Source organism: Poromitra crassiceps (genome assembly GCF_964638095.1).
Source record: "Poromitra crassiceps genome assembly, chromosome: 10".
Classification (NCBI taxonomy): domain Eukaryota; kingdom Metazoa; phylum Chordata; class Actinopteri; order Beryciformes; family Melamphaidae; genus Poromitra; species Poromitra crassiceps.
This window is the reverse complement of record NC_139631.1, coordinates 9,535,363-9,561,923: the sequence shown is the minus strand read 5'-3', so window position 1 is coordinate 9,561,923 and position 26,561 is coordinate 9,535,363. Positions and strand designations below refer to the sequence as shown.

The window sequence follows — 26,561 nt, the reverse complement described above, 5'->3', positions numbered from 1 at the left end:
ATAGCCTGCTATCAATTGCTTTTAAGGTAATATTTGAACGGGATGTTGACGGAACGAAAAGGCAGAGCTAAACTGTGAGCGTGAGGCAGCGCCCGGACAGTTTACGTCGTGGCGCACCGGCCGAAAGAAAAACAAACGTGTGAAGATGGCAGACACACCGGCTGTAGTTGCTCCCAACCAGCCAACAATTTAGCAAGCAATGCTATTAAAGCATCTACCCAACTCGGAAAGGGCGAAACGAATCACAAAATCCATCGCAACTTTTATTGCCATGATGGATATACGTCCGTCTGTACTCAGTCGGTGAGAACCAGGGATCCCGCGCTTTGGAGCCCAGGTACAATGTCCCATCTCGCCGGTTTTTTACCGACACAGTGATCCCCAGACTGTACAATGAGACCAAAGCCGAAGTTATGGAGTCACTGAAGAATGCGGGTAGGATAGCTCTAACTTGTGATGCGTGGACATCCATTGTTACTGCGCACATCACTGAACACTGACAGTGGCAGCTAGCGTCTCATGTACTCCAAACAAGAGTGATGAGTGACTGGTGCAAATGTGGCAAATGTAACCTTCCAGTTGACACATCTCTTCCATTTGCTTTGTTTATAAAAGATAATGGTAGTAAATTCATCAGTTTATTTTAATTATGGATCACTACAATGCAATTTAAATTCACTTTATTTTAAAAGTAGTAACATAGTGAGAAAAAGAAAGCATGTATTGGAAAAAAGATGCATCAAGATGCATCTAAAATCGATGCATCGAGATGCATCATAGCCCTCTGAATAGAAATCGAATCGTGAGGTGCCTACCTAGAGATTCCCACCCCTACTATTTATGTCTATTTTCAAAAAGTTTCAAGACTTTGGATTTTTTTTCTCACAAATTCACAAACTCAAGGATTTCATGGACCCATGGGAATCCTGCTGTCAGTGTTCTCACCAGAATCGGTGGGCTTGGCAGTGGCCACACTGCCAGACTTGGTGAGGGTGGGAGGAGGTTCGGGGGCGTTCTTTGAGAGTCGTCCTCGTTTCTTCTTGACTGGTGGCGGGTCATCGGGGGAAGTTAACGGCACGGTGTGGTCGGCCTGGTCCAGCTCGATGCTCTCAGACAGCCCTATGCCCTCCTCTTCCTGTAGCGGTGTCACAGCGTCTCCCTCCCCCTCAACTAGTTCCTTCTCATCCTCATCGGCTTCAGCCTGACCCCCATCTGAGACAGAGAGAGACAAACAAAAGATTGGGAAAAAGTGGGAAATTGGGACGTTGCAGTACATTTGAATAGGATATCATAATTTAGAGGAAACAATAAGAGCAATTCCAACTTTAAGAACATTTATACAGACATCACAAAATGACTTTCAAGTTTCAGTTTTGTCCCCTTTATTTTCAAGGTCGTCAGTGAAAGCCAATAATTAATTCACAAATATGATTTTTATGATTCAAATATGTTTATTTATTTATTATTAAACAAACTGTGTGATACAAGTGCAAAATTGAGAGATTCACATGAGCGGAAAGGACGAGAGTAAAACCCTAATGCTCAGAAAAGATACGATGGCAGAAAGTTAGCACAGATGTGACACATTGCGCAAATTGCCAACCACCTTTCAAAAAAAGGTGTTGGTATTGCACCCCCAATTAAGATTGGAGTCTAAATGAACCACATTGATGAAATATTGGAAGCAATTGAGGTAATTAAATTGAAAAGAAGATTCTGAGAGCCCTGGTGAATGGTGAGTAGAGCTGGGTATTGGTTCAAATTTCAAGAATCGATTCGATTCCGATTCACAAGGTTGCGAATCGATTAATTTCGATTCGATTCGATTCGATTCGATTCCGATTCGATCAATTTTCAATATTGATTTGGTTAGTGATACCAAAACGTGGTTTTTGAGCTGTACCCTGAATTACATGACTGTCCAGTTATGTAACACAGGGGTTTCCAACCAGCCAAGTAGATACATGGGGAAAAAAGTTGCAGACCTGTTGTCAATTTTAATGGTTTTAGTTACACATATATTTACTCACCACGTGGTGACAAAGGGTAAATAACAGCCTTTTCATCTGTCAATAAAGACACTTTCACAATTATGCACAGTGATTTGATTTCAGCCTATATAATTTCTAAAAGTAGATATTAATAATGATCAAACATTTCCTTTCATGTTGCCTACAGTATTTATGTTTTTGTTTCAACTACAAACATAATTAAATGTCAACTTGAAACTATGTTTCAACTACCACACACAGCACAATATTTTAGCCTGTTTAGTTAAAAAAAAAAAAAAAAAAAAAAAAAAATTATAAAAAAAAAAATCGATCTCTGGACATATGAATCGATAATCGAGGATTAAAATGAAAATCGATTAAAAATCGGAGAATCGATTTTTTGAACCCAGCCCTAATGGTGAGCATATTTTTGGGTCTTTTTCGAAAGGTTTTGACTCAATTTGAGCAATGTGTCGCATCTGCCATCAATCTGTCATATCACAGGAAGCATTGGGGTAGGGTATAATTTTTATACACGCAGCACTCTGGCGCAGCATCGCGGTCGGGGGCTGTGGCGGCACCTTAAAATGTCGGTAGAAGAAGAAATGTTGCTAGGTCTCGGGTGACAGGCCCTGGTCTGAAACAAGTAGCCGATTTCCGCCAAACTTTGTCTTTTAGAACAATAACCGCTCACTTTTTGAAGCAACTAGGATTCTGATATGTTAAGGTTACTCCAACTGACCCTCCCGAAACCTTCAGAATACAAGGTGAGTTTAATGCCAAATACAGATTTCCACAAGTATTCAGACTCTAAGGGTGTTTTCACGCCTACTTCATTTGGTTTGGTTGAATCGCACTAGTCCTCCTTGGTGCGGTTGGGCACTGGGCAGGTGTGAATGCAGCAATTGAACTCTGGTGTGTAGAGCTGCAACGATTAATCGATCGACAGAAAAATAATCAACAACTATTTTGATAATCGATTAATCGTTTTGAGTAATATTTTAAGAAAAAAGGTCAAAATTATCTGATTTGAGCCTCTTAAATGTGAATATTTTCTGGTTTCTCTACTCCTCTATGACAGTAAACTAAATATCTTTGGGTTGTGGACAAAACAAGACAGAGGATGTCATCTTGGGCTTTGGGAAACACTGAACGACATTTTTTCACAATTTTCTGACATTTTATAGATCAAACAACGAATCGATTAATCGAGAAAATAATCGACAGATGAAAATAATAGTTGCAGTTATAATAATGCAATAGTTAGGTGCGCACCAAAAGTGGACCAAACAACCGCACCGAGACCTCTTTTACCTTTTTTCACTTTGATTTCCTGTTATCCTATACCTTGGGCCATCTCAAGTGCATAGGGGCAAATGGTAAATGGTAAATGGCCTGCATTTATATAGCGCTTTTATCCAAAGCGCTTTACAATCAGTAGGTAGTCTACATTCACCCATTCATACACCGATGGCGGCAGGCTGCCACGCAGGGTGCCTACACACCATCGGGAGCAAGGAGGGTTAGGTGTCTTGCCCAAGGACACAACGACAGCAGCTGGGAGGGAGCGGGGATCGAACCGCCAACCCTTGCGTCATTGGCCGACCCGCTCTACCTCCTGAGCTAAAGCCGCCCCATTCAACTCGGGCAGTTTGGTCTCAGGGGCAAAAAAAAAAAAAAAGTGCGACAAAAATCATGTACATGCAAATAAGGTACTGCAATGGTATAAATAATCATGCATGCATGAAATTTCACATAGGGGGAAGTACATACTCGCTGTCACAATTACGCAATGTCAAATACGCACACTGGTCCTGACCATAGACTGAATATATATAAAAAGGAGTAGGCTACACAGCATGGGCACACATTCTTATAATTTCAGCTGTCAAAAAACAACTTATATTTTCCATCCCGGGAGACAATCCAAGAGGGTTGGCAGCACTATCTGCTATTTACCTGGTGCAACAGTGAACCAGCTGAAAAACGAAACATGTATCCTTTTGGCATTTGGTGCAAATCAAGGAACCGGACTAACTGGTCTGAAAACGCCCTAGGGCGCTTTGAACAGAGTCAACAGACGAGCTATCAAAGCGTCTGAACTGAAGGTGAAACCATGCCATCTTTAAACTCTTAACTACTCCTTCATACTTTAGGGTGTATTATTCACACCTGTCTCGTTTGGAGCAGTTCCGAAACAGAGCGTTTTCCCCCTTGGTACGGTTCGTTTGGGGGAGTGTGAACACAGCAATCACACACAGAGGCGGGACAAAACAAGCGTGCCGAGATCGCCAAGAAAGGGTGGTCTCGGTCTGCTTCCAAACAAACTCTGTAGCGGTTTGTTTGTGGTGAGAACGTGATCTGACCTCGATCCGACACAACTGCAGGAAATAGTGTGCATTTTTTGATAAACCACCTGCCATAGTCAGCTGCGCTGTGCGTAATGGCCTGAAGAATGAGCATTTTTATCGGTTAAAAACATCTTCATTCTTCAGATCCTGTTTTGGCGACTTGTGAAACTAGCGTTTGCAAGGATAAACTTTGGGGGATTTTTGCATGATTAATCATGCAATTGCATCAGCAGTTTGAACTCGACTCGATATGCTAAATCTCCAATATGGTAAATGAAAAACAAGTCTTGGTCATCAGAGCCAGCCTTCTTTGTGATAAGATTGCCGACAATCAGGTGTTCATATTCATATGCTAATCCTCTGAAGTCTCTGTGATAGTAGGCCTAATAGCAGAAGTTGTGAGGATCTTCTATCTCCAAATTCCGGGAGGGGGGGGGGGGGGGGGGTTAGATAAATAAACTCTTTATTTGTCTGTCTCTCTCTGCTCCCGTACCCGACGTACAATGTAGGCCTACCCAAAACACACATTCTTATAATCATATAAAATCTCTGGGATTATTTTTTCCATCCCAGGAGGCTATTAGCCTACTGGAGTCTCCTGGCCAATCCAGAAGGCCAAATACTATTTGGACCATTTAATTTGTGGCCGTGTGAACACAAACAAACTAGGCAGAAACACAACAATTGTATCACTCAACTCCCTACCCTGAATCACAAAGCAAACGAGCTACAGGTGTGAATACACCCTACCCTAGGGCCCATTCCATTGCACCCCCCGCCCCGTCCATGAGAGACCAGTCAGGCGAGTCATCCGTCATCCCTACCTCATCGAGGTAGGCTAGGAGCGGGTCCCAAATGGTTGAAAACTTTTTAAGTGAATTGGTCCTCAGGAACCTAGGCTCTCCATCCGTATAACAGAGGTCATGTCCGCCAACCACAGTTGGAAAGAAGGTGAAGAGTTTTTTTTTGCAACAGTCCTCCTGTGTCAGAGACTGCTGCACAGCTGTAGGGAAGTTCGGAGACGACACCGAGCACCACTTTTATCACCTTAATTCAGCTTAAATTTATCTTTTGTACTGACAGTTCACACAACGTATCATATATACATAAGACCATTTAGCTAATTCTGCTCTCATCCACAATATCAAAATATAAACGATGTAGTGAATAGTTTTTGAGACATTGACGTTTGTTTGGCAATTGGCACAGCTTTTCAGCTTTATATATACTGTCAATGGCTTTATGCCATACTAGTTTCTGCTGCAGTGGCACCCGGAAGTACATTGTTGTTCGTTTCGTCGAACACGGGGAATGCAGTTAACGTTAGTTAGAAAATTAAAGTTGCGAGAGTAATGTGAAAATAACATTTAAATGGCACCAACCTGCTCGGTGTAACCGCACTTCGGGGTTTAAAACAGCGTCCAGCAGGTTTCGTAGTCGGTCATTCTGCTCTTTAGAACGAGACGCTTCCTGCTCGTACTCGGCTATCGTTCCTTCAACCAGCCCAAATATATCTTCAACAGCCGCAGTTAGCCGCTGCTTCACCAACACTCTCAGCTCCTGGGCTTTAACGGACATGATTACGCTGCTTACCGACTCAAAACCATACCCAAAACACAAGATCGATATCAAACAGTCTCTTTAGCTAGCTAGCACTGTGTTGCAACGGGTTGGAACTTGCTTCTTCTCCTTGTCAGGTAGGTGCGTAGGTACTTCTTCTTCCCCGAGGGGAAATTCCTCTCTTCCGGGAACGAGCGTTATGTCAACTTAAAAAGCTTGTAGGCTACCGAGAGAATAGTTAAAACCTTAGGAAAGACGAGCGAAGGGCACGACCTCCATTCACATAGTTATACATACACACACAAGTCTACTGCCGCCTTAAACATGTAAACTAGACGTTAGAAAACCTCTTCTCCATGCTCTGCTCACGAAAGTTTACAGACCCCTGCCGCCATCTTGTGTGACGTCACGTTGCTTGCAGACTGCACAGAGGCGTGCCCATGGGGCGGGCCTTGTAGCAGGGGTGTGGTACCTTGAAGTATTTCCTGCTTGCTGTGTTTTCTCTCTCTCTCAAAAACAGTTTTATTTGAGCTTTTCATGTCAAAAGAAACATACAATTAACATAGACATCTTGTAAGATAAACCATACTACAATACCACCTGAATGTTGTCAAGGTATATAAAGATAAAGAGAAAAATATATATAGGGGGCTACCCATTCAAGCTGTATATAAAAAATAAAAATAAAAACAAGAGTAGGCAGGCTTAGGACAGGGACATTAAATCAAAACAAGAAAAGAGATATATCACCACAAATCTTTCTTGCTATTTGACTAGAAAACATTTTTTAAGGGATATAAAAAAAAATCTAAACCAAGAGGGCTTGCTATTTCTTCATTTGCTACAATTAATATATTTCCCCAAAAGAATGATCATATTGATCATGTCAGAATTAAATGAGTTTAAATGATCCATATAAAACAAATATGAGAAATTTCAAAAGTCAGAATGTTGTTTATCTTAAATAGTATATTGTTTTTAATATCTAATCAAAACCTTCTGGACAGGACATGAGAAAAACATGTGTTCTAATGATTGATCTGTTGCATTACAAAAGCTACAAGGGTCTACTTCAAATTTTAACCTTTTTTTAAGAAACTATGCAACTGGGTAAACCTTATGGACTATTTTGAAATGAGTCTCCCTAACCTTCGGTGAATTAGGCCATTTTAGAATGTGCTTTAACCATTTTCTAAAATATTTTCTAAATGTGGAGCTTGTATAACCCTCTATTATAATCATATCATAGAATGCTTTGAATTTAAAAACATCACTAATAAATTTGTTATATTTTTTGTTGTTTAAATTACAATCTTTAAACACCAAATTGCTGCTTTCACATTTGAGTACATTAAGGAGTTATGGATTGACTGAATCAGTGATGGAGGAATTGCTTTACAAACCTTACTATATTCTCTAGGAGTGCAATGTAAAAGGCCATAGTCCATAAGGTTACTGTTACAGTCCAATAAATCATTCACAAACAAAATGCCCTTTTCATACCAATCAATTTTAAATATTGATTTCCTATTAATTGTAATCACTATATTGTTCCATAGAACATCGTTCCATAGAAAAGACTTTATAGGTATGCTTAAGAGTTGCCGTGTTGTTAAGTTTCACTAACAAATCAAAGAACCCGGCATATTCAAAACATAGTGCCTAACAGCTTTTGTCTATTGTCATTTCTCTGCATTGGATTTTGGATTGTCACAGTTGTTTTTCCATGTTTACATGCACTTTTTTTTAATCATGTATTGTCATGTCAGTGAGAAAAAAGTGGTCCACATAGCAAAGTATAGCATCTTTTGGTGGCTGATACAAGTGACGCAGTCATTTTGTGCTGCGGCAACAAAATTAAAACGTGCATCACTCATGTAATTGATATTTTAACATATTTATTATCCAAAAATTATTGTATACATCACTTATGAGTTATGACATGGTTCCGACGGTCCTGCGCTATGTTTGGTAGTGGTCCATAGGTCATGGGGTTGAGCGCTGTCCCCTGAGTGAAACAATATGCAACAAGATCTATTTAAATAATGTTAATGAATGCATAATCTTTTCCGCTGACCTATGTAGAACCATATAAAACAAAAACAGCAAAATCCCTTCATTTGTTGCTTAAAATGTATGTGCAGCATTATTGGGGGAAATATGAAACAGAAAAAACAATCATTTCTCAAGCGAAAAAACTACTTTAAATCAATTGAGACATACATAAATTAAGAACTTTCAAACAGTACAAACACACATAGCAGAGGAAAACAAAGACCGATGGAATAATATCTCTTGACACACTGACTGAGGCATTATTATTCAAGCCTACATGCAATGCAAAATAAACTTGTAAAAACCTACAGCAGTCGCATTATGTATTTACATTAGTGCCATGGTAGACGCAGAGACAAACAAAATGGTCGTAGAAATGCAAGGTAGCTGTTTTTTGAGTGTTAGTGTTTTAGGGTGGAATTTTGCTTTAAAGTAGATGCATTTTGGTGGAGGGCCCACAATTCCTTGTAGCGCCGCTTAAGGCAATGAGTTGGAGTGAACACAGTGAATAGATTTAGGCTTTGTCTCCAATGTGGACACTGTTCATTAAAACCCTGTCCAAAAATGCTGGAATCATAAGGATAAGCACTTCATATTGCAGCCCCGCTGCAACAGTGATTGGTGTATTTTTTTTACGTAACTTTTGCCTTGTGCAGATTCAATATATCAATTTTGCTTTCTGGGGCTACCTGAAGGAGAACGTTTATTCTCTGAAAGTTCAAAGCCAGCAGTAGCTCTATGCAGCAGCGAATCACTGATGCCTGCATCACTGATATCACTCTTAAATGCTTTGTTGGATACAAATAAATAATTGTAACCGTATTATTACCAATACAGTACTAGTACAGCTGTTGATTCAACATGGTTTGACTTTTGTATGTATTTGGGCTCATTCTGTGAAGAGTGAGTCCTTTCCCTGTGATTCCAGCCTTTTCAGTAGTCTCGGTTTCCAGACGTTTGGTGAGCGGCGCCAACAGTGCCACCTGAAACGGATTAAGACTGAGAGCTGAGTCTACCTTTTCAGACACCCCATAGAACAATACAGACTACCGCTTAACCACAGTGATCCAGTGATCTGAGTCAAAATATACCTGAATCAGGGGACTCACCTGGTACCACATAGGCGGCCGACCTCGGTTCGAATCCGACCCATGGTCCTTTGCCGCATGTCATATATATATATATATATATACACACACATATATATATACACATATATATATACACGTCACACACACACACACACACACACACACACACACACACACACACACACACACACACACACACACACACCTGAATCAAAAATCTAAATGACTGAATGAATGTCAGTTCAATCAATTACATAAATAAGCACCGGTTTTAAACGACACAACTACACAAACAAAATGTACAAAAAGATTCATTTCATTTCAAGAACTTCAGGTTCAAATTATCCCTGGCCTTAAAAAGTGGACACGTCAACAGTTTGTCTTCCAAGAGAAAACCCTCATTGAAGGAGAAAGATGCACTTTCCTCCCGGAGGGTCTTTGGCCTGCTTTGTAGTCCCTTGCCTCTCTGGAAGTAGATGTGCTTGGTCATTCCTGACCCAGCATCAGCGTTCACACTGCAAGCAACATGATCAACAAGTCAGAAGTCCATTCATTTCCGCTCGAGATGCGTGACCTGGGGACTAAAGACGACAGGTATGTTTCAAAAACGAGGTTTGGAGAACAGTTGCATCCATCGTTGGGGTCGATGAGGAGCTCTGAAGTCACGGTCACCTTTCTATTTTCAATAAATGCTACTTAATTAGCGCAAAACTTCATTCTACATAGATGCAGTCGGAGCCTGTCGCACGCACCACCCACAGTTGGTCAGAATAGAGCATCAGCCAGGCTGCTTGCAGTATGAACGCACGGTACGAGACACCGGGCCTCCCGCGTCTAGCTGAAGCACACAGGTCCTACGGTGAAGCCAAAGTGCTGGGTTACTTCATTGCTGCCGAACACTGCCAGGTCCCTGAGGGGCAGCAGCTGGAGGTCTTCACTCTCAAACTGGAAGACAGACTCCCGGGATCCTGACTCCAGCTCCTCTGAGGGCTGTGGGAAATGAGATGTTTGAAATCACACAGAGAACAACTGAATCCAGCGATTTTATAGCAGCCAGTTCCGACATGGGTGTTACCTTTACTCTGTTTCTGTGCTCCGTTTGTCTTTGAAACACTCTGAGAAAGGTGCTGGGTGGGGGGTGAGACCAATATAGCCGTTTGCTTATGTGAAGGGCCGATATTCGCCTCTTCCATGGCAGTATGCATTAATAAAAATAATTAAATCTGTCTAACCAATAAAGACATTTTATGGTTATAATGCATTTTTTAAGGATCTTCATTAAGTTGAAATGGCAGAATCCAGCAACTTTGGTATGTCAAAAATGATCGGCCAACTCTCACCGCTGAAAATGTACCATTTAGATTTCTTGTGTGCACAACTCCCACATCAGCACATCTGTCATCATCACTATCCACTTACCACACAGTCTCGTAGTGTCCCTAAGTAACTCTGCCGCCGAGTGTCAGCCAGGAACTTGACCTCTCTCTCCATGAGGCCCTGCCTGCTCCCTGGCTGGCAGGAGTAGGTGATGTCCTGGGTGGAGTATCTGCTGTTCAACCTCAGAAACCTCATCTGCACCACGCCTGCTTCCGGATACTCAAACTGGCATTGGGGAGGTTGGATAAGGACATGTGATGTGGATAAATAAATAAAAGAAAAAACGGTAAAATCCGTCAAGCAAATAAAGAGCAATTTGTGGATCAGACACTCACCTGGAAGCCCTCTGCAACTGTACTCAACCAATGGAATGAGTTATTGGTGCCAGAATCCTTCAGCCAAGCTTTTACGGGAACCTGTGGTTTGTCATTATTCACATGTTATTACATTAATATATCATGTTATTACCAACTATTAAAAGATGCAATGTGTAGCAGTTTAACTTCAATAAATCATTTCCACATACATTTTTGAAACATTAATTACTATAAACAAACAAGACCATCAGCAAGAAGACTGGCAGCCTCTACTGGCATCAACATTTTATATTCTGAAAACAGGAAGAGGATGCTAACGCTTTTGGTGTTTCTGCTGCCAAGGAAAAAACTACTATTAACGTCCACAGAACTCAACAAAACATCTGTGATGCGTGAAACCCAGAGACCCATACGCAACCCTGCAACATTTACATGAGGTGGCAAATTAATGTTGCTGCCTGTTTTATGGTCCTGTAGATTTATGGTATCATAGCCTAATGTCCTAATTTCTGGGTTAGTACACAATTCTTTTGACATCTGAATCGGGCTTCTATATGAACGCTCACCTTGGAAAGGGATTGCAACATCAAATCTTGTGCATTGGTAAATGGGACTGTGGGGAACAATGCTAATGTGTTGACTCATGCCAATTTGTGTTACCTGCTTGTTTCCAGTCCAAAGAGTCAATTGGTTAATGTAATTATACCAACGTATCCCAAATAATTTGACAAAAATGACTACTGGAGATAGTGCCTTGGGAAATGTTCTCGGTCTGAGTGTGTGCTGCTGATACCTGAGCCTGGAGTGGAGACAGGCAGGTCTTTGGCTCAGCGGTGAAGTCGCAGTGGACCAGAAAAGCATCAGCTGGACTGCCCTGGTTAGGATCAATGTAATACATCCCTGAAAAAATACAAGTATAATCCATCAATAAAATAAAATACAACAGTAACATGTAATGTTAATTTTGACAGCAAATTTTGATTTAGCTTTAGTCCTAGTCTTCTATTTATAGCTTTTATTTGTTGACAAAAATGTCAATAGATTTCCTCAGTTTTTGCCATCGTTTGTTCGCTTGTTTTAGTCAGATTTAGTCTAGTTCTTTCATCAGTGAAAAAGGGTAGCTTGTGTCACCGTGTCTTTATGAATTTCCCCATGGGGATAAAGAAAGGATAACTTAACAGTTCCAGCCGAGCAATTTGATTGGACAAGAGGCATTCCAGCCGTGCTGATAGTTAGTATAACATCATCATACAGTACGTCACTTTCCAGTAGCAGCAGCTGGACTGCACTCACTACATTAAAGTCTTATACCTGCTTCTCCTACCAGAACTTTTTACTCCATTATATTACTGTACTCTTGTTAACTACATCATGCACCTATTTAATGCCTATTTAACACTCATATTCATTTATATATTGGACTTGCAATTTGGTCTTTTGGATATCTTCTTTTTATCTTCAGATTTTTTTTTCTGATTTACCCCCCATTTTCTCCCCAATTGTACTTGGCCAATTTCCCGCTGCTGCCCCGGTCGCTGCTCCACCTACGTGTCGTTCTGCGGAAAGTTGTAGACTAGCACCATGCTTCCTCCGGCACATGCGCAGTTGCCAGCCACTTCTTTTCACCGCCCCGAACAGGCTGTCTTCTGAATATTGATATGACCGCTACACTGCATACTTACATTAAGACAAATTCCTTGTCTGTAATCTTTACATATTTTGGCAATAAAAATTATTCTGATTCTGATCACGGGACACTTCACAGCTGTTCTAATGTAATGATTAGATTTGCATTCAAACAGCGTTCGCACGTAGTAGGGACAGTGATATATGAATACAGTTTATTTAATTATGAACTGTAAACTGAAAATGTCTGTGCTAACCTAAAAGTAGCTAGCTTGCAGTCGGGAAACAGTTTACCTGTTGCTTGGCAACACTTTGTAGTAGTGTTGAGGGAACTATTTTTGTTGGCGAGACAAATAACAGACAAAAATCATCTGGTGTCTCAAGTTACTTTAAAAAAATAAACAATGACAACCGCTTTGGGGGAAAGTATTGTATATAAAGCTATATAATCTGTATTAAAAAGATTTCAGTGAGTGTGTGAAATCAGTGTGTGAATGCGTGCGCACTAGGAAGTCGTCGTTTGGTTGGGCAGCGGCAGAGGAGGGGGATCACGAACCCCACCCTAAAGGTTTTTGGGGGTCGTGGCTCAAAAAGGTTGAGAACCACTGAGATAGACCATCTAACTCCTTTATCATCTCAGAGGCAAGGGAAATCCTGTTTTACACCATATGGGACCTTTAATTTAGAAGATTGTCCCTTGTGTGTCGATTTCTGCTCAAGTACTATTTACTATAGTGGTGGTACTCTCTCCAATATAGCTATATGATAATTGCATGTTTTACACAGTGGTGATGTGGTAAACAAAAAGGGCTAAACTACATGTCTGACCTCCATTCAGTGATGATCAAAAGGCATCCCAAACACCCACATAAACAAATAATCAGTATGGTATGTAAATGTCCTTCTCAGAGCAGTAATGAACAATCCTATGACAATCTCACCGTTAGAGGAGTTGGGGTGGGCTAGCCAGAGCTCCAGGCATGTAGTGGCTGGGTGTTGCTTGGTGCCGTCTGGTGGATCTATGAACCAGCGTAGCTCCCTCTGCAGGGAGTCCAACAGAGTTTGGACCAGGACGTAATTAGGCTTGTCTGACAGGTACATGAGGTCCTGAGATATTGGATAGAAAACAGAGGAATGCGCTCAGATGTTCCAGACCAGATACATTAAAGGTGCTACATGAAGCCTTTTAACATCAATAAAGCAGTACACATTCATTTTGAGATATTAGCATAATTACAGGAGCTTGAAGAAAGAAAAGTAAACTCAACTTTAGGTCAGTCATTCGCAACCGGTGGACTGCAAAGGTATTGCAAGTGAGCAACCAAATAATTTGCAACATTATGATTTTCATAAAAATATTATTATTATTATTATTATTATTATTATTATTATTATGAGAATGCATTTCTCCATCTTTGAATGATACCATTAGTTAATTTGTAATCAATTATTCGTTAATTAGCATATTGCAGACAGCCCCTCACTTTTAGTTTCTGATTTCTGTGTGGTGCTGATGGACAGCTCCTTTTATCGTTGAAATAGAAAGTGCTCTAAGAACACATTATTTGGCCTCCTTACGGTTTACAGTCTGAAGTGGCCAGCTGGCCGCAAACATTTTTGAGATTTTCAAGTGGGACATGAGTCAGAAAAGGTTGGGAACTGTTGGGAAGGTTTAGGTCATGTAACAGAATGCATGGCTGATACTGACACTTGGTTCAAGAAAATATTTGAAACAATTTGATTTGCATTAGAAACAAGTAATGTTATTTCACACTACCGACAGATTTTTCCACTTGGTCTAAGAAAAATATGATTTTATGAATCTTAGTATAGGATTTAATGACTTGATGGATATAATTCTAACTTCTATGCATTAGGTCTAGTGTAGATTCACCCCTTTTGGGGGCAAAGTTGTCCAGCAGTGGTTAATCGACCAATCAGAGCCCATATTCCCAGTGCACATCTCCACTTTGACAGTGACAAAACCAAAACTAGAGACATTACTGAGCAACAATTTATAGGTCATAGGTTGCTTTGGCCTTTCTTGTTTTTTTTTTATTGTTTGTGTGATACCATCATCAGCTTAGCCTAGATGTTAGGAATTACTGGAAATGTTTGATGTACAATTGATTTATTTGGGTGTAATACTTTAATCGGTTCTATTGGTGAGCTTCACAGACAAAACAGGTAGCGAGCTTGAAACTAGCACTAAGCTAGTTTTCACTTGGATTCTGAACCTTACACAAGACTGTCTCTAACCAGTGGGCTATCCAGTTACCAGTTACACTTACCTTCAGCTGAGTTAGTGTGAGGTTCAGTGAGGTTCCTGGTGGCCCAGGTAGACCAGGTGGACCCTGACAAACAGAATGCAACTCATGAGTACAATCACTCCAAAGGACACACCCTTACAGTAATACTGAATTCAAGATGAATGCTTATGCAAAATTGCGCTGTAATGTCTACCACTTGAATATGAGCACATCAACTCACGGGTAAGCCTCTCTTTCCGACAGCACCTGTTTGTCCAGTAAATCCCTTGAGGCCCTGGTGATCAGTGATCACAAACACCATCAAATTAGAAAATCGGTAAACATGGCTTTCAACAGCCTCCATGTCAAGCAGTCTGGCTTTGTTTTGCACATACCCACCTTCTGTCCAAACAAACCCTGACAAGAGAAAAAATAGACAGATGTTAAGAGTCATGTTTAGTCCATCCAACCATGCAGTTGTCATTCTTGGCCTAAACCATTGATTACTGGAGATGACTTACAGGCAACCCAGGTAGGCCTGGAGCACCCCATCCCCCAGGTGGACCAATGTCCCCCTGAGGAGAAATGATGAATACCATAATTATGTATCTACTGTATTTGGAAGCTCATATCTACTGACTTTCCCATAACATGGAAACACCGCGTTAGCTCACCTGCTCTCCCTTCGGACTGGCTCTCCCTGGCTCTCCGACAGGGCCTTGCACCCCCTGAAACGGCGAGAGGTTATAGTTAACTCGGCGCATGCGTAAGAGCATCACACAGTCAAACAGTGAATGACATGGAATACTACACTGATGCATAAATGTGCCTGATCACGGAGGTACCTTCAACCCCTCTCCACCGTGAGGGCCGAGCCGTCCTGTAATTCCAGTTTCCCCCTGCATCATTGGAAAAAAGAAACATGATCCGATTGGATCGTACACTCGCCTCAGCACATTCATGTCTACGATGTCCAGTTAGAAGATAGGTATCGTACCTTCAAGCCCGCTCCACCCATTTCACCTTTTTCTCCACGCGAGCCACCTTCACCCTTTAGAGACAGATTGTGAGAGGGAAGAGAGGTTGACTTGAGTTGTAGGACTCCTCCTAGCAGAAGTAAAACAGTGGTTCCAAACATCGATGAGATGAAAAGCTAAACAGAACTCACATAAGCCCCTTGTCTCCCTTGAAGACCAAATGGACCGACATCTCCCCTCTTTCCCTGGAAGGCCAGAGAAAGTTCAAGACTTGATTAAATGAGATACCCCACATTAACTTGAAAGACATCTCACAGCTGACAAACATTAACATTACTGTATGTTAAAGGTTCAGATTTGTACTTTGTACTTGTAATGGCCGATTTGCAGACAGTCACAACTGACCTTTTCTCCTGGTTTTCCTCTTAAGCCTCTGCTTCCAGCTTTTCCTCTTTTCCCCTTTTGCAAAGGAGCAACATTAGATTTTAGAATCACTTCAAGTTCCTATTCAGTTCAAAAGCCAGTGGTGTCATCCTACCCTCTTCCCGCCGCGTCCGGTCTTCCCCGGTCTTCCGCTTCGACCGTCGTCGCCCTGAAGTGCAATGCAGTGAATGTAAGACTCCAGTCCAATTGAAACTACAATTCATGATTTAGTGATGTGAAGACCCCTTAAGTCCAAGTTTAGTATGTCTCTTTTTACATGAATTGAAGGTTTGCATGGTCCTTTATGTGCAGAGTATTATTCTTGTATAATGTGCAATTTAATTTAATTTAATTCCAGTAAGCACCTATTTTATTTTATTTTATTTTATTCTATTTTTATTTTATTTTATTCTATTTTATTTTATTGACTGTTTTTTACGTTTAGGGAGATACTGTGTGATACTGTTATGCTATGTTGTGTTATGTGGATATTTCATGCCTAAGTGCGAGCAACTGCAACTTGTCCCAATTTCCCCCCGGGGATCATTAAAGTCTTTCTGATTCTGATTCTGATTCTGATTCTTGACTTTGGGACCCATGAAACCCATTTGAAACCCATTTGTTTTCTTTTAAAACAGAGAAGTAATTTCACCCTTTCCCAATGCAGTTTCACCCTTTTGATTTTCTTAATATAAGGCAGATATCAACATGTTGATGGGAAGGGGCGGGTCCAGTGGAGTAGAGTCCAGAGAGTATCAATGACAAATATCATTCCAAGCTATAATTCCACATCCTTTTTCCAGGCCAAGTCTATCAGTCCTGACTTCATCCTTTGAGATTTAGTGGGTCCCAGGTAAAAAAACAAAAAACAAGAAGGGGTGCATGTATGTTTTTTAACATCAAATTTTGTTTACTTTCAAAGGAATCCCCCCCTTATATAATACTAGAATAATGGCTTGTTAAAATGAATATTTGTGCAATGTGAGCTTCAATTTGAAAGTCTCTTATACTTAATCCATGAAAAATGTATTTTTTCCCATTTTCTTTGGAGATGCAAGGTTTTTATCCAACAGCAAACTGTATGACAGAAAACATACTGCAGGAGGTACATATGAACAGACAGAGAACTTTGATCTGACCTTTCGACCTTTCTGTCCTTGCCTTCCCTCTGGCCCAGGTCTACCATTTGGCCCCTGAAGAGAGTCAGGTGGGGGAATGGAGCGTCTTATTTAAAGGTATTCAGACTATACATACAACAAACTTATCCGGGAATTGTCGACGTGTGGGAATGTATGCTTTGATATAATGCGAGGCAACACTGACCTGTGGTCCTGGTGGGCCAACAGCCCCTGGAAGTCCCATCTCACCCTCGATCCCCTGGAGGACGTGACAAAAGCACAAGACATCTACTGATGTGGGTCCAACAGACTCATTACATTTACATAAAAGCAATGATCAAATGATCAGGCAATATGTCTATCATCATGAATATATTTTTGTTAGTGCTACATAATGTTGATATTGTCATTAAGCATGACTAAATCCTTCTCAGATTAATTGTGTAATTACCATAAACAAATGTGACCATGGTGGAGACTATTGGTAACCTCTATCCAGTGTTGTGCATGAACGCGCTCACTGAGCAAGCTCATTATTTTGATGAGCGGTGAGCTGAGCGAACGAACAGTGAGCGACGCTCACACAGGCGGGGGTGAACGGCGCTCTTATCCTTCTTTTTCTCGCTCTCTTCTTACCTCGATAATTTTCCATTGGCCATTGTGTACATGTGTGTGGTAATTTATATAAGAGTAAAACCGGTTTTGCCTTGCTGCGCTTCCCTTCTCACCGTGAGTCACACCCACCCACCCACTCTCTCACACACACACACACACACACACACACCCAAGGTGGTGTCCTGAACTTTGAGCTACAGTAGCTCTTGTTAAGTGTGAGCTTGCACAACAATGCCTCTGTCTCACACCAGTTTTGTTGTTCTTGGTAGTGTTTCTCAAAATTAAGACCACATTTGCCATAAACCCTGTTGCTTCCTGGTCAAAAACAGGTACTGGATGAATTTAGAATTTGCCCAGGTTTGAATAACAATGATGAAAGCTGATTCGTGCATGCCGGGGATCCTACAAAGCAGCAAAATACCTTATTTGTTACAACTCTAATTGTATAGAAAAACTGCAGATTGGTACTTGCAGAGTAAAAAGTGATTTCGACATCCTGATCGAGCAGCCCTAGTTTTCAGTTTGTGTATCCATAACATTACACCGATCATAAAGTGAGTTTTTGTGTGTGGTCTGGTCTTACTTCTGATCCTAGTGATCCTGTAGGTCCTTTATCACCTGACAGCCCATCAGGACCCTGCAACCAGGAAGAGGAATCATCTCCATCAGTCATTCATAAAGCAATGGAATCTGTCTGAAGCCTTCCAGTATGAATTGTACCGTACATATAAAAAACACAGCTGTGCCAAGAGCGTTTACAATCTCAGGTTATGAATATCTCTTTTTGACAAAACAGTCAAAAACATTGGTGATACCCACCAGCTCTCCTGGCTCTCCTTTCTCTCCAAGGTCTCCTCTTGGCCCCTTTGGTCCAGAAAAACCCTTGGGACCCGTATCACCCGGTCTTCCCGTAGCCCCTCCAGATGCCTTGGACATAAAAATTTGGTTTTCTAAATGGGCAAGATTGTTGCCATTACCTTTATTTATTTATGCAGGTAAAGTGCTGTGCACATTGTTTCCCTCAATAACAACACAGAGTTCCATGACTGTAGCTAGAGAGATAACAGAGAAATGAACACAACAGTCATTCTTCTACATTCGACTAAATTATTGTCAAAAGTGAGACTTCCCTAGCAACCACAGGGAGAACTGAAGACAATAACCTCAGCAAAAGTTGGTAAAAACAGGAAGCGTGCTCAGACGCTGATTCAGCTGAATAAATCACCCAGTATGATTCAACACTTGACCATGATTGGTTAGAGATCTCACAGAGGTAGACAGCCGCTTCTCGCCATCAGCTTGTTATCCGGTTAGAAATCTATGCTGCTACATGTCCAATTGATGTAGATAGGCTAATCTGGCCACTTGTTAAGTGAGAGCTGATCCGGGATTCTGTACTGAATTGCCCCCCCCCCCCAAAAAAAAACATCTCACTCCAAGCTGAAACTTGCAATATACCCGCTACAATAAAATAGACCACCACTGAACACAGGTGCAAGCAAAACACTAACGAAGGTTTCCAACTTCCAATCATTGAAGTTGGAAACCCTCATTAGTGTTTTGCTTGCACCTGTGTTTACCCTGCCTTTTCGACACAAAATGGCCCCCGTGAAAAGGGTATATTGTACAGTATTCTAGTTACCACTGGTCCAGGTTTTCCTATGTCACCTTTGACACCTCGGCTCCCTGGCACGCCCTGCATGGAGCACAATGTGAAGACAGTCAAACCAATATTGGTGTCAGATGGGTTATTACCAAGTGTGATTTATGACTCTAATCAGCAGCAGTACTATACCTTTGGACCTGGAGTCCCAGACATCCCAGTCAAACCAGCAGGCCCTTGTTCTCCCTGGAGAGAGGACGGGCACCGGTTAGGAAAAGACAATAACAGTTATATTTTATTGTACAGGATTCTGTCACTGATGTTGAACCTTGTATCTTCAAAAAGGGCGTTTTTTTTAAGAATTGAGGGTACGTTTAAGACAAATGGGGGGGGGGGAAGAGACAATAATGCATTTTAAATTTCAATTTGTTTTTGAACGGGTTTCATGGGTCATGAAGGGTCATGAAACGTTCCCTACCTACAGTCGTATAAAGGACTACATCACACTTGGGTTCAAGTAAAAGTGTGAAAAATTAGGACTGGGACCTTATGCTTACCTGACGATACGATTTGTTATGTGATATGAGAATCCCGATTCAATGCAACCATGATATGATAGGATATGATGTAATAAATAAAAGTTCAGTGATAAAGTCTGACTGCAGAATTAAGTTTAATTCTCAGCCACAAATCTTTCTAGCAATGCCAATAGCCCGCTAGAATGTAAACAACATTTTAAAAATGTAATCAAACAGTGACAAAAATATCATTTGGATGGAGAGCTTGTGAAATTGTGATTGACATGACATGTCACCAATATAACGATAAAATCTTCTGTCCCACGATACTGTCATTTTTGTATTACAGTATATACCAAATTGGACTTAAATTTGTTTTCTTTGACAGTAGAGCTGTGAGAATGTCTACCTTCTGTCCTGGTGGTCCATCAGGCCCTGCCATTCCAAAAATACCTGGAAAACCCTGGAGGGGGAAGATGCACATTCACAGAAGTGGAAAAAAGACACCTACATAACAAAGTGGACAGTAGGTAACAAAAATATCCATTTTGACAAAGTTATTTATATTTATTATTAGTATTCGTTTTCTTACAAAATAGTGAAAATTGCCATTGTGTGTGACATAATTACACTTGTTTCCAATGTAGTTTCACTTTTCTAGAAACAAGTGTCTTAAAACCTTTTAGTCCTTGGCTGACAGATTGGACCCTAATTTAAAGTAAGGTTTTATTTTATTTTATTTGTTTTGTTTTGTTGTGTTTTTTTCAAAATGGCTCTACAGCATTTGGAGGTCAACTCACCATAGCCTCCAATATCAGTAAAATACCACCAGCCTCACCTGTAGTCCCAACAAGCCTGATGGTCCAACTTTACCCACCAAGCCCCCTTGGCCCTGAGGGGGGAAAATCACAACTAAACTATAGCATCACATCAGCCAATAGCCAAGGATTATGCATAAATAGATAGATAGATAGATAGATAGATAGATAGATAGATAGATAGATAGATAGATAGATAGATAGACTGACAGCATCAAGGGTTCTTTACCATCAGCCCTGCATAACCATTTTCTCCTTTTGACCCCCTTGGTCCTTGGGTGCCCTGGACCCCTGGAGGCCCCTCTGACCCAGACACACGATTTCCCACTTGTCCCTATGAAAAACAAGTTGTTGTTGAGCGACCTGAGAGCTTCAATAAAAGGTTAAAAAGAGGCAGCAAATATGCTGGATTGCTTTATAGCACAGAACAGGAAGACGGCGCAGAACAGGAAGACGGCGCTGTTCTTCCAGAGCACACAGTTAAAGCTTGAGAAGCATGAGACAACTCTCATGTGGTCTACATTTTTTAGAAACACTGCCACTGACAATACAACTGGTGTGAGATAGAGGCTACCAATCATCTCCAGCATGGTCTCATGTGTTTGTGTTAGTAATCGTGCATTCACTCATATATCGTATTTAGTTGTGAGCACATGAACGGCCCTTCAATGTCGTATTTACGAGTCGGAGTTTCCGAGCAGTGACGTTGCGTGAGGATTCGGGACTACAACAATGGCGAAAAGTATGGAGTCCGTGTCACCCACTGACCCATTGATTCTGGGTCATCTGAAATGATGGCCGTCGCCATCTTGATTTTTCATCAGCAGAGTGGGAGGGAATGGGTTGAGTCCTTACGCAGCTTACCACGTGAGATGGGGGTTTCCTAGAGCAGCAGCTCCGCCTGCTATTGGTCCGTTATCGGCAAGCTGCGCGATCACTGGTCAGGTGCGACCTGTCAATCACCCCCTTTTCTATCGTCTATTTTACTCCAAACAGGCAAGTGATATAATAAATTACACCCCAACAGTTGTTATGAAAATGTGAAATTAGCTATACAGACCAAAACCGTGTTAAGGCCCAGGCTGTTAAGATGCTTACAAGTGTGAGACATTTTAACATGGGGGTGAACAGGAACGAGGGGACTTCTGAGCCCTGCCTCAAGTGCCCATTCGAGGAATTACAGCTTTCGGGGTTACTTCCACGTCCTTGTGGGAAAGGGGCAGAGCTTGCCCACTGGTGTCACCAATTGACTGTAAAAAGGTGCATATATAACGTTATTTTGTTCATAGCAATAATTTATTTTAGTAGTTGCACATTATGGCCTATGTAGCTATACCATAATGAACCACTGCTTGCTTTTGGTAAGACAACACCAGCCATCTAGCCAGCTATGTTTGTTGCACTTTCCGACCAAGAACACTTGAAGCTGCCGTAATTACCACGTCACCACTGGTAAATACGATATATCCGAGGAGCACATGAATGCACCATTATCCCAAGGTATCTCAATTAATTTGACAAGGACAAATTGATGCTTAAATCGCTACAGTCCATAGCACCTTTTTCATTTAAAGTGAAATTATAACATGGCAATGACCTTTGACCCTTTGGCACCTGGATCCCCTATAATCCCGTGCTCTCCAACATCGCCCTGCATAAAAAAAACAACAACAAAGAAAGTAAGGAAGGATGGCACCACCATGGCACCTTCTATCAGAACAGCGGCTGAATAAAATGCATAGAAACGACAAGTCAGCTGACCTCTTTGCCCCTCTGTCCAGGCTCACCCTGCAGCCCCTGTGAGCCCTCGGGTCCTGGCTCTCCCTTTGGTCCCTCTGTCCCTGGTCGTCCCCGGGGGCCCGGAGCTCCCTGTGTTACCGGGACGGTAAATTGTTTGACATTGGCTGCTGCAAGTTATTCTATCGCTCAAGTTATTTCATTAAAGCAATGTTTTAGTCTAATCCTAGTCTATGCTCAAAGTAAATTACATTTGTGGTGAAGGGGGTTATTTTTGTAAAATTCTGCAATAATGCCACAGACCTGGTCACCTTTTGTTCCAGGAGGCCCATCTTCACCCGCTGGACCCGGAGAACCCTAATGAGGCACAGGATTATACACATCAATAACAATGAAAGATATAGTGGCATTAACAGTACAATTTTAGACTCACTCAGTTGTTTCTCTGACTGACCTGTTGCCCGTCCAGTCCTAGTGGACCAACGTCACCACTCGGACCTAGTGTTCCCTAGAGAAAAACAAATGCACCTCAATACCAAGAGAGCATACCATAACATAGTCCTGGGGTTTGATGTATTTGATGCATGTATTAACACAAGGTATGCATGTCAATCTGTTAACCTGCTCTCCTTTCTCTCCAGTCTGACCCATCAATCCATCAGTCCCCGGCATTCCCTGTTGAAGTAAACATTGATATTGATTTCACACCAACATGATGCTATCATCAGCATACATGCATTATCGAGCGCAGCATCACACAGGACGTAATGTTTGATTTATATTGTGGTGTAACAGAGAGAAAGGTGAAAAGTACCCACTCACTGGAAACCCTCTGGTTCCGGCCGGACCTAGTAGCCCTGGAGGTCCTGGGCTCCCCGGAGGACCGGGGCTCCCCATGCTGCCCTCGAGTCCCAGCACCCCAGGTGGGCCCTGGAATGATTTGTAATAGGGAATATGAGAATAATGGAAAAGATGAGTGAAACTACAGTACGTTTACACAAAGTGTAAAGCTGTGGCTGATGGTGTTGGATCCAGCTGTCTTGTGATTGGTAAAGGTGTTCTGCAGGGATCCATCTCAGGTCCAGTTACATTTACTCACTATATAAATAATATTTTACTCCCCTCTCCGCATTGTAACAACCATTACTATGCGGATGATACCATTTTGTATAGTCTTGCCCCCACTCCTGCATTGGCCACTGCAAGCCTGCAGACTGCCTTTGATGCATTTCAGCGTTTCTCTCTTTAAATCACAAACTTGTCTTAAATTCTGACAAGGCTAAAATTTTATGGATGCTGTTTTCACGTCCCCTAGTCTGGACAATAGCCTTTGGTATTCATTCATACACTCCAAGGTGAGCAAATCAACTCTTAGAAATATCCTGGCATTTGGTTGGACATTAAGCTCTCTTTTCAGGCCCATGTACACCTTGCCAAAAAGCTGAGGAGAAAAATTGGCTTCCTGCACAGGAATAAGTCTTGCAGTCCATCGTGCAGTCACTAATAATGTCTGTTTTTGATTATGGTGATGTCATGTACATGCATGCTTCACCCACCATGCTGAAGCCGCTTGATGCCGTGTATCATTGTGCTCTGCGTTTTGTAACTGTTGATGGGTTTCTTACACCGCTGTACTTTATATGAAAAGGTGGGCTATTCAAAGAGAGCAACACTGTCTCTTGTTTATTTATAAAGCCCTATCTGGCAAGCTTCCTATGTATCTGTCCTTACCTCTAAGGTTTAATGGTATGAGTTATCAGACACACTCGCAGACACACATCAGACTGTTTATTCCGCGTGAGATGGGCAGTATTTTAAATACATGTTTCAAATACATTTGTGTATTTTGTAATTTGTATTTGGCTGGACCGAGAAAAATAAGATGTAATTTGTATCAAGATACTTTCAGACCTTGTATTTTGTGTATTTTAAATACATAAAATACTTTTTTCTTTAATTCTATGTTATTTGATTCTCAAATTGACACATTCTTACCATTGACACAGGTTTAAACTGTGGAGGGAAAAAATGTGACATGTCTGATTGGCTTACGCTCAGAACAAACTCAACCACAAATCAGAGGCAGAGTAGGGTGGGTCTTGAGTCAGACTTCACATCACTTCTTCGTCTAGTATGAAGCCTTGTGTTGGTGGAAATTCCCCCAGAGATAAATTACTAATATAAATTGATGATTAGATATTGCACGCACTGGCCTATCTGCAAATGAAACGGTTTACTGCATATTCAAACCAGTGTATCAAGACACAACTAATTATAAATTGGCAAAGTGGGTGGCAGTGTGTGTGGCGGCAGTGTGGGTCATGATTGTGATGTCATCAGTGATGTCATCAGTGATGTCACTCGATCAATTGTGATGTCATCAGTGATGTCACTCGAGCCACTGATTGCCAACTGTGATGTTACTCAGGCAGTTGTGATGTCATCAGTGATGTCACTCGAGCAACTCTGATGTATGAGCGGATGGCGCACATTTGCACGATGGCACCAAGGTGGGTGGGCGGTGTCTGTCTGTCTGTCAGTCATGATTTTGGGAGCCCGTGGAGCCGGCGATTTCCATAACTGCAGCCATGGCGCATCATCTCCAGGGATACTGTTATGATGTCAGATATCTAGGACTAACATGGTCAAAGTTCCAAAGCTTGAGGTAGAAATGCTGCCTGTAAGGCAAAAAAAAGCCCTCACAGAAGGTGATTAACAGCTGAAGTGAGGGAGAAATTAGCTGTGCTGAAAAACAGCTAAAACTGAAATGAAAGAACTGTAATGTGTTAGGGTACACAATAGGGTTGTGCGATGTCACCTAAATAACCATCGCGATGGTTCCACAGTGAAACATCGCGATGGATGTTGGCATCGTCGTTGACGGGGGGGGGGGGTTAATTAATGATTTATGAAGTCCATGTGGTGCTGTTTGGCTGCGCCACTGCAATGTACGTTCACGTTTATAACAGGACAGCTGAGCTCTACATGTCATGAGAGACCAGCAGGCTTGGATAGGTTACTACTACAGCACAGAGCCAGGCGATTCAAACAGTAGGCTATCACTACCAGCAATATTGAAAGGCGCAAAACAATCAAACGTTAACGTTACAGATCGTGACCAACAACGTGTGTGTGTTTAATTTAACTAGCTGGCAGAAAAGGGGCAGAATTACTGGCGGCTAACGTTAGATTTGTGTGGGCTCAGTTTTGAACCTAACATTGGGTTATGTTAAGCAGAGATAGAAACACAGCAGCAGGCAGCCTACACAGTATGTAATGGAGAGAGTTCCTGGAAACAGGCGAGTTGAATTCACAGTTGAAGACTTGTAACATTACTCACATTGGGTTGAAAACAGGAAAGAACGTTTAGTTTCTTCTTTCTTAACATTTTCACAACACAACCGACTTCTGCTTATCTTATCTTCCTCTCCGCTTTACCGCTTCTCTGAACTGGGGATAAGGTACACTTTGCCGCTTGTTTATTGCCGCCTGTGCGTCCCCCGTGTGTCGCGCGGTTGAGTGGAGATAGCCTTTTTTATTATTAAATCTGCCAAATTTTTAATTCGAACAGATAATCACGATGGTCTGATGTAGAAGTGTCAGAGGTCGATGGGGGTCGGCCCATCGACGATGGTCGATGCCATCGTCCATGGTGCCAACCCTAGTACACAAAGGAGAATACTGTCACAGTGGACTAAGACATGATTTACCATCTAAGGAAACCAGAAAATGTCACATTTGATAAGCTGGAATCAGAGAATTACAACATTTTCCTTACAGAAATGGCTCAAAATGATGAACAGATTATCAAAATAGGCAATTAATGTAATATTTGGCAATGAATTGATGGATTGACTAATTGTTGCAGCTCTTTATCACTTTTTATAAAATGTATTTTTATGTATTTTCAAAATACAAAATACGTATTTGTATCTCAAATACATTTTTCAGATGAGTATTTTGTATTTGTATTGTGATACATTTTTTGAGCGAGTATTTGTAATTTGTATCAAAATACTTTATGATGTATTTTCGCCCATCTCTGCGCATGTGAATAGTGAATCAGGAAAGACCGTTTTCCTTTTACGCTCCTGATAAATGAAACAGGCTCCAGGACTCTCTAAAACTGTAGCCA

At 41.5% G+C, this 26,561-nt stretch overlaps 1 protein-coding gene across 1 annotated transcript in view; it reads right to left on the bottom strand.

Moving 5' to 3' along the window:
- Nucleotides 1-6,206, bottom strand: part of LOC310783838 (uncharacterized protein) — a 41,847-nt gene extending 35,641 nt beyond the window's left edge. Inside the window, exons 1-2 of the mRNA XM_083644735.1 lie at nucleotides 5,725-6,206; nucleotides 946-1,212 (exon numbers count right to left, since the gene is read on the bottom strand). Coding sequence (XP_083500861.1) covers nucleotides 946-1,212; nucleotides 5,725-5,920 — 463 coding nt within the window. The 5' untranslated portion in view covers nucleotides 5,921-6,206. The remainder of the gene's footprint in view (nucleotides 1-945; nucleotides 1,213-5,724) is intronic.
- Nucleotides 6,207-26,561: the final 20,355 nt, after the last annotated feature.